The 14675-nt window shown below is 33.7% G+C and overlaps 1 protein-coding gene across 2 annotated transcripts in view; it reads left to right on the top strand.

The window, feature by feature from the left end:
- The window catches only part of LOC105200127 (colorectal mutant cancer protein), a 101034-nt gene that overhangs the window by 32119 nt on the left and 54240 nt on the right, over positions 1-14675 (top strand). For both annotated transcript variants that reach the window (XM_011167529.3, XM_039448354.1), the window contains 2 exons: positions 4490-4719; positions 6493-6629. In XM_011167529.3, coding sequence (XP_011165831.1) covers positions 4490-4719; positions 6493-6629 — 367 coding nt within the window. The remainder of the gene's footprint in view (positions 1-4489; positions 4720-6492; positions 6630-14675) is intronic.

Here is a 14675-nt window from a genome sequence, read left to right as displayed (position 1 = left end):
CTAAACCCTTCTGATCAGATACAAAAAAGAATCTTGTCCCCTGAATGTTGCACTTTGATATCGAAGTGGAAGGTTGTCCTGGATCTAACCATTCCTTTTTGCGTTGATCGTATAATATATCCATTTCTCATTTCCAGTTACTATTTCCAATAGAAAACTTTTTGTCAAGCAAACAGTGAGATATAGGTGTTGAGCAGTAACTCTTTTGGATAGTTGATATGGAACCCACTTCTCTTTTTTCTGAATCTTTCCTTAATGTATGTAATGAAAGTACAGTTGTGTGATTAGCGGCAGGTTGTTTCTCTAGCTCTACGGACGATTGAACTGCTCCTTCGACGTGTAGAGCTTCCAAGTGCTGGTCTTTCATCCCCTGAGGTAGTTCTCAGGCGAGATTTGTCATCAACGTCGAATTTTCCATTTCGAAGTCTTCAAAATAGGATTGGCACTTTTTCAATCTCTATTTTCGATCAAATTAAAAATGTGTTTAAGTAAACAAATATAAACTATCATATGTAGGCTCAAACGCAGGCTAACCAACGGTATTAATGTAAAAACTAAATTAGTTGAAAAGATTTTGCATCTAGATTTCAGCGCCATCTGAAACATGGCTCCAGGAATTTATGCACAGATCTAACAATATTAAATTATAGTGATTGCTTTGATATTAATGGTATCAAAAAATTCTTATTCTTCTCTTGGTTTAAAGATATTATTTTTTATCCGATAGGGGAAGTTGGAACAAGACAAGTTGGCAAGAAAGACGGAATATCGCGCGATTTGAATGACGGAATCCCAATCGAACATATGTGTTAGATGTGGCTCCTCGGTCGTTGAAAGTAACCCACGAGCCAGCCAAGCAGGCAGTTGTGTTATTGAGTTAGACTATAATTTATAAATTTTATGCAATTTTCTTATGACTTTATCTCATTTTTTCACTTATAACATTAGTATTAAACTGTAATGTATTTTTAAAGCGCATCCCATTTTGCCTACGGGGATATCCCGTCTTACTTCACCTGTACGGCAAGATGATGGGAAATGCTTTTTTTTCTTTTTTTTTTTTTAAATAAAGTTTATAAGTCTTTAAAGATTTTATTTAACGATAATAAAACGTTGATTTCCAACGAATACTTAAGGAGTTAAGATGATTCATTGATGAAAGTCTAGCTATTCATCATCGAACCTTAACCATCCTCTGTCTTGCTCTATCTTCTACTTTCTTCATTCAACTTGAAATTATTATTGAATAATGTGAGGATATATTTTTTTTATGAAATTATAAAAACAATTAGGTTAAGTAAGTCAAAACGCTATGTAAAAATTATAGATATATTATTTCAATATTTAACAAAATAAAAATATTTTTAAAACAAGAATGTTCTTTCTTTCGTGTAGATTTTTCTCAAACCGGGATTTATTACATCCTCTTGGTCTCCAGATTATCTGGATTGTGTCCGGGATAATATTTATAAATCCATAATTTCTCGAATTGCGACGTTTAACGCAACGACCGCGTCGCAGCTTCCACTGGAAATTTCCGCACGACGAAATCGCGAAAGGACGAGGCCGGCTTGCCGGTTTAACGATTTTCCGGGGACATTTACGTGGCAGACGGCTGTAACTGATGCATCTTTAATGTTGTCCTGTCGACCTGGCTCGCTGGAGAATAGCGACGGTCCGCGTCGCGCGCGATTCTCAGCCGGCGTTGGTACTCTCGTGACGCGCCCATCGCGCGAGAATCGCTCCTCATCGAGTCGCGGTGTCGCCGTCGCGACCGATAATCAAGAGTGACGGATGTGCTCTCTCTCTCTCTCTCTCTCTCTCTCTCTCTCTCTCTCTCATCTCTCTCCTTCCAGCCACTTAGACAATTATTTGAGCATCGTAATGGACGGAAGAGGAGCGCGACCGTACGGAGATGATATGACAAGCGCCGGCGCGCCGTAGCCGTCCCTTTTAATTAAATGAATCTCGACGGTATCGTTAAAATGAGAGGGCGTCTTAGAGCAGATCCGCGGGATAGAGCGATCTCGTTGTAAATCCGTTTGCTGTGTATACACATCTCGATCGACCCGACATTGTTGAACCGGACCGGGTCGGGGAAAAAGTCTCCGGCGTTGATCTCATCTCCATAATGGATTATTAAATACTCTCCTTCGGATGTGTATAAGCTATCGATAGGACGGACACGGACGGTTCGGGTCGTCGAGCGACGAACGCGCCTTTCTACTTTTAACTGTTTCGTGCCTCATCTTCCGCGTTGTGCCTCCGTCTGACCCATGAATTATTCACGAGATGAATTATTCATAGAAAGAGAGTACTTAGTCTTCATAATACACATTCCGCTTAATATGCGATACGACCGGCGATTTATTATTTGCGATTTGCGTTAAGTGGTCGGAACTGCTGATCGACACGAGAAATTTCTCCCTGACAAATCCAAGTTTCCTTTAAATGCGGCGCGTCACTCGCGATTCTTGAATTGAAATGCATCTTTACTGCCGATTTGCGCCGATCGCGCTTGCGCATGTATGCACAGAAAAAAAAACATTTCTTGTTTGAAGAATATTTTTATTTTCAAAATTCTAAATGTTGAAATGAGATTATATGTGTAAAACAGATGTAACTTGCTTACATGAAAAATTTTGTATCATGTTCATCAAGAAATATATATTTTCGAAGATAGAATTATATTCAATAACAATGTTTATGGATTGAAAAAATATTGGAGAGAAGATAGCAATACCTTTAAATCAAGAATTAAAATTTTTTTAATTCTGTTATAAAAGCAAACATATTTTGTTGTTTACATGACTATTATGGATGTTAAAAAGAAAATTATAAGCTCTGATTGGTGAAAATTTTTCTCAGAATTTTTATACGAATTGAAACACTTTTCTAAACTACTGAGAAAGTATGCATCTTTTATTAGAATTTTTTATACATATGCGTCAATTTAGAAATATTTTAAGATTTTTATAAAAATTTGAAAAATTTCCTAAAAAATTATACAGAAATTCTGAAAAAGTCCGAAATTTACATAAAAATGCTAAGAAAAATTTTTCCTTTTGTTAATTCTAGTAAAAATTTTTTCTTATACATTTTTATGTAAATTTTAGAATTTTGTAGAATTTTTATGTAATTTTATAACTTTTTAGGATTTTTTTATGTGTATGATTTTTATGTGAATCTTAAAAATGTTTCATCGTTTACATATATAAAAAAAATTTTTTATAGTTTCTAAAAATTTGTATAAAAATTTTAATACAAATTTTTAACAAGAAAGTATCTTGTTGAATAAGATTATTAAATTCTTTAAAGAAAATTTTATATTCTTACATGTACACACTAAAAAAAAAGAGTTTGGTAATAGCTACCAAATATTGACCGAAATAAAGCGAATTAAACGTTTAGTTAGTATAACTAAAATAATTTTACTTTTCTAAATATTTAGAATCACCAAATTTGGTTATACTTGTTAAATATTTAAAAATGTAAAATTATTTTTAGTTAAATTAAATATTTAATTGACAATATGTCATTCAACGTTTGGTAATCTTACTAAGAGCGTTTTTAATGGACGGAAAGCATTTTTTCTTAAAATTTACTTTCAAAATTACGATAGCCTAGGGATAATGACTTTGAAAAATTACTATACTTTTAATAAAATTAACAAAGTTTTAGTAAAATTTGACGAAAAATTTAAATAAATTTTTTTCTTAAAATTTATTCTCAAAATCATGATGCGAAATAAATTTTGAAAAATCTTGTACTATTTTTTAAGAAAGTTTTTTAACTAAAATAATAAAATTCTTCAAAGTTTGTGTTATCCTACAACTACCACGATTTTTAAGGTAAATTTTAGAAGAAAGTTTTCTTCGTATGCTTATACCATATATGAGACAATGTTTGTTAAGTACATGTACGTAAAATAAAATTTTACTGCCATGACTAATCAATGTTTGTTAAAGCTATATTTACTATCGCAACGATAAATTTATAGACTACAGCAAAACGGTTTACTGTTGTCCTAATACATAAATAAAGTAACAAAGCGTGCATGTCTATTAAAATCACATCGCATAAAGCAGCATAAAAGTAGTTATCGGAATTAAGCGATATGTTAGAAATATACACTTGATAATTAATATAGTCACCTGGAATACACTTTTAGTTACAAAGTATATTTTGGATATCCCAAATATATTCTGTAGCTAAACTTGTGTATCAGATAGCTTAATTTAGTTGAAACTCTTTCAATTAAATAATATAGATGTCACAGATGAGATATTAGCTGTCCATATATTACAGCTGTTATTTAATTACCATACGCAATTTTTAGCTACGCCAGCTACTTTTTTCCATGTAGAATAATATTAGTTTGAGTTTGATATTTTTATTCTATTTCCGAGACTTCTTTCATGTTCCCGAGACGTCCGACAAAGTGTTTCGACGGTCCCTAACGGTGTCCTTCCGCTTTCTGAATTTTCAGCCAGGACCTATTGACGGTGTGTCGGGAATTGAACCTCGAGAATTCGGTGGAGGAATTGATGAGGGAATTGGGCGCGGACGAGCACGGTCGCATTTCCTATCAAGAGTTCCTTAGGCGGCGTCTGGCCCTACGACCGGAAATCGAGGCGCTCAGGGCCGGCAAACGGCGAAGCAGTCCGCATCACACCCACACGCCGGAATACCTGCCTACCAGCAGCGACAACAGCCTCGGTAAGAGTCGTACAAATCGTTCGAATTTTCCCGAACAGATCCCTGCTTCCGTCGCCTTCGCGACGATAAATCACCTTGGCCGAGGAGAATATCGTTTCCTCGTACGCCGATTCAGAAAACACAGACGACGTTTGTTCGACGAAACGCGAAGGATGTTGTGAAACAACGTGCGTCCGACAATGTATCGCGTTCTAGCGTATTACGTGTCGCGTGGAAATGGAGCGCGAGCTATCCGCGCGAAATTGATGATTGATGGAACAATGAATACAGGACGACCGCGGAAATACTGCAGCAAAGCGTTTGTAATATCACGATCGAGCGGGCTGTATGCAACTGGATACGATACGCGAGATCGATGAACGAATTGGAAATGACGACTTTTGGGATATTGCATATTTTACCGTCCGCCTTTTCGTTTCTCGCCCCATTCGCTGTCAACTGTAAATTATCATTGAACGATAACCCGGTCGTAGAAAGAAACAATTACAAGTGTTATGCAGAAAAAAAAATTAGTGTCAAGTTAAAATTAATATATGCTGCTTAACAATTATTATCTCGTATACGATAAGTAAGAATATAAAATCTTTAAAGAATTTGATAATCTTAAACAGATAACTTGCCTACATGTGTAGAATTGTGTAGTTTCATCAAGAAAAATAATATAATTCATCTTTATTCACTAATAATTATCATGAGTTAAGAGGAATAAAATAATAATAGTTTCAAATAAAGAATTATTTTTTAATATTGGATTATTTATTATCAAAGAAATCATATAGTGAAAACATTAATAAAGGAAATAAGAGCCCGAGAGCAATAATCAATATGTTACCTAAAAATGTTTAATCTTTGTAATTGAGCGAACCAGTTTTGAATCACAGAATCTTCGTCAGCCTTTTAATTTCGTCAGCCAACAGACAAATTCAAAGAAAATTTTTAAAATAAATTTATTTATTTTTAAATAACGTTCTTGATTATTGCTCATCTCAGGCCTTTGTTTTCTTTACTAATGTTTTTGCATAAATGAGTTAAATACTAATTTAACAATTATATTGTGCTGTCTAGATATATTATAATAATATTGTAATTATATTAATGCTGAAATAAAAATATAATATTTTGCTGGAATTTAAGACTCAAACTCTTTAAACAAGACTTTATATTCTTATTTGTACATTCTTTGATAAAAAAAAGTTACAGGACTATCGATCTTTGAACTATTCTTCGATTTTTGTACATATTTAATAAACGTCTACAAATGTTAGTATAGCTAAGTGTTTATTAATTTTTATTTTAACTTGATACAAATTTTTTTTTAAGTCACATGATTTAATACTAGTTTTTAATAACTATTTGATACTAATTTTTTTAAGAAACATATAAGTTGCAGACTTTTAAAATGTGTTTTGTCCAAAATTTATAATTTTCAAAAAACTATAAAGAAAACGCACTTCACAGAAAATAACAATATGCAAATTAGTAGGATGTGAAAAAAATGATGCGATGTCAAAAATCAATTTCCTTTAGTTTTATCTTTACTAAAAAAAATAAAAAATCTCTAAAAATGAAATTTTGAACAAAACAGATTTTGGAAATCTGCTCCTCATATGTGCGGTAATTTTCTTCAAAAATATTCCCAGAAATAGGCAGACTTTTCCGTGCTCTAGACTGGAATACACCTTAAACTTGGGTCGCGTTTACTCATTCTTTCCCCGCTCGATTTTCCTTTAAACGAGTGCCGGTACTAATGCATACTCATAACTTCTATTTCAGGCACTGTGTCGGGACGGCATGAAAGTTGGGAGTTCGATAGCGGTGCCCGTGATTTGTCGCCGGAACCCCATAGTCTTCAGAAACTAGTGGAGGCAGCCGCCGGCGGAACAGGAAACATGCTGGACCTAGCGAATAAGGTAAGCCGCAACAATCCCTTCCCGATGAAACGATTATCGATATCTTCGGTATCGACTTGTTCCCTCGCGGCATTAGATTCGTTCCACGTTTCGTGCGCAAATCGCTCTTGCGTGATCGCTTGGTAAACGTCTGTCTTACCGATATGAACTCGTGAATCCCCGGTATGGAACCTGTCATACCTATCATGTGTTCTCACACATGCGTGTCGACAGAAAGATCCTACGGATCTCATACTTCGTAAATTTTAACGCTCTTTACACGTGATGTATGAAAATTGAACAAAATGGAAACTATAAATTGAACTATACACTGCATAGACATACGAACTATTCGAATACGAATTGAATCGAACCGAATCAGGTAAGATTCGATTCGAGTTTGAATCTCTGTGATTCGAATTCGAATTATTCGAAAAATTTCAATCTAAGAGGTTCGAATGCGAATCGTGTATATTGACAATATAAAATTATATTTAAAATGACTTTATAACATATAATCAATATTATTCGTATAATATAAAATTTTTTGTTATTATTTATATATTGATGTTTAACTTAACAATAATTATGTTAATTATAAAAGTTATGTTTCAACGATTCGATTCAATTCGATTCAGATAAAATTTTGCCGATTTAATTCAAACAAGGAATAAAATTTGATTTAATTTGATGCGGTATAAAAAATCCTAATTTGCACATCTCTAATGCTACTTTGATAGAAAAGATTTCTTGATGTAAATAAAAATCTGTTATTAGTATTATATTTAAATAATTTATTTATGTCAAATAAGTAAATATCACTTTACTTGATGTAAAATGATTATTTGAATAGTATTACTAATAACATATTTCTTTGAATCAAATAATCTCGTTTGTCAGTGTCTTCACGCTATGCCATATTTATTTAAACTGTTAAAAAAAACCTTTATTATATAATTCATATCGTGCTATTACTTATATAGTAAATATAATCTCTCTAAAAAAAAATATAAACTATAATATACTAATAATATAAAATTATATGAAAAATTAATAATATAAAATTACATTTACAATTTAATTACCAATTATACAATAATAAGATATTAATAATCAGAATATAGGATAAAACAACTTTTATCCTCAATATTTTTTTTGTATTTGCATCCGTCTTCGAGAAGTTCAGCAGAAACTTTTTTTAGGTTACTCCTTCAAAATAAATTAAACAACAAGGATTAGATTTTTAATGTAGTGGTTAGAGAACCATTTTGACTAATTTAATTTTAATTAATGTCCCACTATTAGCAAAGTTTTAATTTTCTTTTTATGTTTGTTATGCTTGGATAATATTGGACATTTTATTATTTTGATTTCGAATATTTTCAAAACTATTCCTATACTTAATTTGAATTGCTCTGAGATTAATGTCTTATCCCGTGGCATTTGTTTTGTATAATTTGGATTCGAATTTTGAGGACCACAAATTAGCGGCCGAAATTTACTGTTTCGGTTTCGCTAGAATTTTCGAAATCTTCGAAACACAGCTCTTCAAGAATACCGTTCATTAGCCAAGGACAGTCTCATCGTCATTTTCTTCTTTCATGCGCGACAATTAACATTGTCTGTTGAAGCAGTATATTATTTTGACAAATTGACAAAGCAATATACTACTTCAAATTCACTCATATGCCAAATAAGACTTTTAAAAAACTTTCCTTGAATGATATTTGCTAAAGTTGCAAGGCATTGTCTCTCATCTATTGTGTAAATATGTTAAAATCCATAGCGTTATATTTTATTAATAATTTGTAGAAAAAATTCAAAATCCTCAATTTCGGCATATTTTGTGCGAGTCATCACCATGTCTCTTGATAGCTAACGCGATAGCTAACGTTATCAAAGAACGAAGAAAGAGATCACTAAATTGTACATTTTTTTTATTCTATATCATTTAAAATATCCGAAGTTATGGAAAAAAGTTGCGTATCGGAGCTCCGGGATAGTTTTGCTCGTTAATGCAACATTGCACTGCTGATGGAAAGTCAACGAGACGCAATTATTCGAGGCAAATTGTCTTTGCATGCCGATAATCCTGGGTCTTCCTCGGCGAGAGCACCTCGTTCGCTTAACTCCTTCATCTCTCGCCGCGTCCATGGTTCTCTCTATTATTTCCTTCTTCGTATCACGAGTTTGTGCCTGGGAATTTCTTTGTCAGCCGCAATTAACCACGATACCACCATCGAGGCGCGGTATGCCATCGCAGTATGGAAGATGGCAAGACGTGCAATTTCTGCATTCCCTGCTTTTCCCCGTTCGCCCGTCAATCGCACTCGCCCGCTTCGGCATCGAATTACGGAGGCGTAGATTAATACTGTCGACGTTTTCTCGTTTACACAAGGACTTTCTTAATTTATCATTGTAAAACATAATCAGTCGAATTTAAAGGACTTCACTAAAGTTTACATCGAATTGTTGAGTTACGCGGTTGGAAAATTTGTGTTCACTTTAACATATACGTTCCAAACAATTTACCAAAGTTTTTGCGTTAATTTAACATGAGCTGAAAGCACGTTAGAAAAAGTAACACGAATGTTGAAATACGTGAAATTTAACACGAAAATGTAACGCTTTAACACAATTTAGAAATTAATTTAGAAGCATATAGAACAAATGTGGAAGTATTATATTCAGTAAAATTAACATTTATAAATATGTTAACACACAGATTTTAATTGTTTATCTTCAAAATTATGTTTCAAAGCTATTGTACATTTTTATGTTACTTGTTCTTTTATTCATAAATTGTATTATTTTAAGAAATGTTATGAATATATCAGTTTAATGAAGTATTTAAATAATGCAATTACATTGTGTTAGCAGTCGGGCATGGTAAAAATTCAACATAAAAATTTTAACAAGGACTGATTTCAACACAAATGCGAAACTTTTTTTTTTTTTTTTTTCTGTGTACTCCACTTTAATAACGCCGTGTTAAAGCAACTCATTCATTCGCGTTTATTTGCTCTCGTTTTCTTGCAAGTCTGAATTTAACTTCAGATATATTTCGCATTTTCGCGAAATATGGCATCAGTTCGTTATATCAATAATATCCATTTGACATTATATTAAATTAAAGGGGGCTATCTTAAAAATTCAACGCAAAAATTTGAACAAGAACGGGTTTTAACACAAATACAAAGTATTTTTTTACTGTTTTATAATATTTCAGATTTGTTATATTTCGTTTTAGTAATACCAAGTTAAATTGTTTGTTCGCATTTGTTCACTTGTTTTCCTAGTCTGAACTTAACTTTGGACATTTTCCATGTTGTTGCAAAATATGATATCAATAATATCATTTAACACAAAATATTTGAACACAATAGCATTACGTTAAATTAATACTGTACTATCTTGAATTCAGCACAAAATATTTTACAGAAAACCGGTTTTAACATGTTATTTTTTTCAATAAAAATTGAAAATAAGGCTAATGAGAGTCAGCGCGGGTATAGGTGCATAATTGCAATTATTAATGTTATTATCAATATTTATTTATCTTAATATTTTTTTTTTACTGCGTATCAGGGGAGTGAGCGTTATTTAATAAATTTTTATTTTAAATAAAAAAAATTTTAAAGTTTAAATATAATTATAATTCACTTTTTTTATTGAATTTACACGGTGTATATATAATAATCTCGAATAAAAAGCGAATTTAGAGATTACTTTGTCAAATTAAAATGCGAGGTCGAGAGCCGATTAAAAGCGATAAATTTTTGACGTAAATTTCACATTCGAGCTTTACGCCACGAATTCAAATTTTTATTCTCGCTCGCGCTGCTTCGAGGACGAAACTCCCATCTCCCAGGGCGTTTTAGTTCCGCGAATGATTCGGTTCCGCGATCGTAACCGTACGCGCTTCCCCGTTCGTTTTAAGAATCACGACAGCTGTAGAGGGGAAAAGAAGAAACAAAATCGCCGACTAAATTCCGCGGTTATCGCGATTTCTCGCGAGGGCCACCACTGCCGTGATTCGAAGAACGGGAATACGGGAGAACAGAAGGAGGATAGTTTCTGGGAAGAGAAAAAAGAAGCGCGCGCCGTTTACTGCCTATAAATAACCGTTATTACGCTCTGTATTGTGGCATCGAAAAAAAAAAAAAAGCAGGAAGGCCGCGGCGCGGGCAGAATTTTGACCGCTCCGCCCGAGAAGGAGCGTCACGCCCTCTACGCGCGAAGAAATTTATTAAGTTATAAAAAAAAAATTGTACGCGCATGAACTAATATCTTTCCTTTTATTATCGGACACGTAGCTTCTTTTAAGCATAAATGTCTCGATGCTCGATGTAATAACGTGCGCATTCGAGAGTGTTTTTTTCCAGCGAAACGCTAAGAACTAACTCATCCCCGTTGATGTATTTTTTTTTCCTTCCTTTTACCTCGCTCTCGCATGTGAATGCGCGAGAAGAGCTTTCGCGCGTCACGTTACGATCCTGACGGCGCGGCGCGGCGGCGTAGGACGTCCATTTCCTCGGGAAAAGCGCAAATATGCTCGACGTCTTAGGCTACCCGTTCTCGCCATGCGGTGGAGCCCGTTTCCGCGCGGAGAAACGCTATCCTGAACGTGAAACACGTGAATTTCCATAGAAATGGAATGGTGAAGTCACGAGAGAAGAGTGAGGGAGAGAGAGAAAGAGAGAGATGTACATCGGGGCAAACATAACAGCGATGTTAATTCCCGTCGTTACTCCGGCACAGAAATTACTAGAGCGGCGTTACACCGCGCTGCGAGATGATACCTAACCTAACACTTACGCGCGGTCGAAGCATTTATCGCGCGCTACATCAATTCGCGCATTCGTATGTATGCGTCGTCATAACTGTAAGGAAACTGTTGCCATACGCAGAAAAAAAAACATTTTAAACTTTAGTATCAAGTTGAAAATAACATATTCTAAAAATAGAATGACATATTCTATTTATCAGTTATTGTTTCATATATAAGCAAGGTAATTATATTCTTATATATATGAAAAAAAAAATGATAACCTTGCTTATATATAATTTAATATTCTTTAAAGAATTTGATAATTATTATTTCAGCAAAGTATTATATTTTTATTTTAATAATGTAATAGTCATCTGAAGAGCTCAATGATTGATAATTATAATACTAAAAAATGTGGATGCTTGATTTGAAGGCATTGTTATTTTCTGATGTTTTTTTCTCGACTTATAAAAATCATTATTGATAATATGAATATATTTTTCTTGATTTTAAGTAAACAACATTGCTTCATGTATATAAGTAAATTATATTTGTTCAATTATATAATCTCATTTTAATATTTAACATTTTGAAAATGAAGATATTCTTCAAATTTAAGAATATTCTTTTTTCTGTGTTTTGCGAAAAACGAAAGATGTCTAAATTTGAATTCAAACAAAAAAAAAGACGGCGTGAACAAATGTGAATGTACAATTTAGTTTAATCTGGCGTCACTTTTTTAATAATCGCATGTCCCAAACAATCTACTCTAATTTTTGTGTTAATTTAACAAGATAATATGTTGTAACACAACATAAGTAGAAAATAGTAAATGTTACATATAAAATTAATATGAAAAATGTAACACTTTCATACAATTTGAAAATAAATTGCAGTAGCATATTTCTGCAAAATTAATATAACGTGTTAAATTAACTTTTTTACATTTTATCCATTTATCTTAGAAATAACGTTTATATATTATATTATTTTTCATGTTATTTGTTCATTTATAAATTATGTTATGAATTAAAATTATATTTTAATACAAAGAAATATTGAATGTAATATGAATTTAATCTAAAATATTCAAACATTATAATTACATTTTGGTAATGTAACACTTAAAAATTCACCCCCAAAATTTTTATAAAAACCAATTTACCATAAATACAAAATATCTTCTGCACAAGTAGAATATGACAAATCTTAAATACCATAAACACATACAACAGTGTTGTTTTCACAACTGTTTTATGTGTGTCATTATGATTCACAGTAGCTTCAGCAAATACAATTATTTGTTATACCTGAAAAGGATTGTCAACTAATGCTAAAATAATTTTCATAGCTACATTGTAAAAAAAAAACATTTTTATATGTATTTATATTAAAATCGATTCTTGTTAACACTTTTGTGTCGAATTTTTAAGATACTTGAGTGTTAATTTATAATAACGTAATGTAATTATGCTATTTGAATACGTTGTATTAAATTGACATTCCATTTTTTTTTAAATATCACAATTTATGAATGAGTGAAATAACAATGTAGCTTTAAAACGTAAATTCTGAAATATATAAATAAGACGTATATTTTATTTAAAGTATTATAAATGTTAATTTCATTCAAGAAATATACTTCATTTTGTTTCTTAATTGCGTTAACGTGTTACTTTTTTGTGCTGATCTTTAACATGACATTTGTGTTACTTTCTAACACATTTATCTTTGAAACGTGTTAAAATGTATTAATTAGATTTAACAAAACTTTGCTACGCAGTAAATAAAATAATACTACGCTTTAGAGTTTACTGACTTTGTGGCTATTTCTGAAATTGCAATTAATATTCTCTAATTGCAATAAGAGCGACCGTAAAATGGAAGAAGAAAGCGAGACGGCGTCGCGTAGCGAGAAAGGACAGATTGTTATCAGAGCGTGTAAAGAAGGATGCGCCGGACGGCCGCACAAAAAAAAAATGAAGCCGGAGATCGGCGATAGGCCGCGACGAAGTAATAAAGGCTGCAATAAGATTCTAATTTTTCTCCGAACAAATGGCCCGTGCGAGCGATTCGAGCGCGCGATAACCGGCGCGACAATCGGTCGGCCACCTCGCACTTCGTCTCGAAAGACGAAGAAAATATCCTGACTGAAGCGATGTTTTTCTAGGGCGGCCGATCGTTATTTTCCATCGCGACGCCCACATCCTTCTCTCCCGAGAATATTTACTTCCGCCCTCTCGTCGTCGGGCCCGGAGAATTCCATACTCGTCGTCGTCTTCCCTATGAATTCTCGTGATACGCTCTCGCGTGATGCAATAAACGGTACGTCGCGCCGTGGCGATGATACCGTAAGGCATGGTAAAATTGCGCCAACAGGTGCGCGAGACGGAGTGGAAAAAAATCTCGAGATCTCGGGGGAAAATTCATTGACGACGAATAATAGAGACACGTGTTTCGCGTAAATTAACAAGATTCTCGAGTGGATGAAAGAAAGTGGCTTTCGCGATCCTCTGTTTACTGTGACGCAATCTAATTGTGCGTACTGTAACTCTTGCGGTAGGGGAAGGTTGCTGAAATCGTGCCGCTTCTCACACAAAAGTTTGTAACTCATTGTCAGAAATGGAGAATATTTTCGAGTTTTTTTACAATATTTTACGTTTCTTATGTAATTTATTCGTACTTTTTTTTGCATCTTTCCTTTCTTTCTTTTTTTTCCTTTCTTTCTTTTTTCTTTTTTTTCTTCTTTTTTTTAAGATCATTTTTTCGATGATCGCGACAGTCTCTGCGAGACTGAAAATAATGCAGGATTGAAGAAAATGTTTCAGGAGCTCAGAAGAATGTGTTAATGCGCAATAGAGACATGTGTTTTTTAAATTAAAAACAAGATTCTCGAGGGGAAGGAAAAGAGATCAACTTTTGCGATCTTCACTTACTATTACGCAATTCAATTATTGTAACCCAACGGCATGTACAAAGTACGATAATCGCAGACATCTCCACGGGACTGTGAAAATAATCGCGGTAACGGCCGCGAAACGCGCCAGGAAGCCCTCGCTCCTAATTATGCGAGGCGTCTTGCTTTCCATTCGAGCGGCGTTTCGGATAACACGCTCCGTTTGGCGTGTCGACATTCATAATCGCGTAGCTCGTACGAGTGCGAACAACCGGGGGTTATGCATGTAGATCGGTAGATAAAGTCGGTGCCGAGACGGCTCGTTTCCCGTTTCATGCGAAACGCGAATTCGCGAACGTATATACTGGCGACGGCGATTGCCGGCCGTGCCGCCGCAATC

Source organism: Solenopsis invicta, chromosome 4 (assembly GCF_016802725.1).
Source record: "Solenopsis invicta isolate M01_SB chromosome 4, UNIL_Sinv_3.0, whole genome shotgun sequence".
In the NCBI taxonomy this organism is placed as follows: domain Eukaryota; kingdom Metazoa; phylum Arthropoda; class Insecta; order Hymenoptera; family Formicidae; genus Solenopsis; species Solenopsis invicta.
This window is presented reverse-complemented; position numbering and strand designations above follow the sequence as displayed.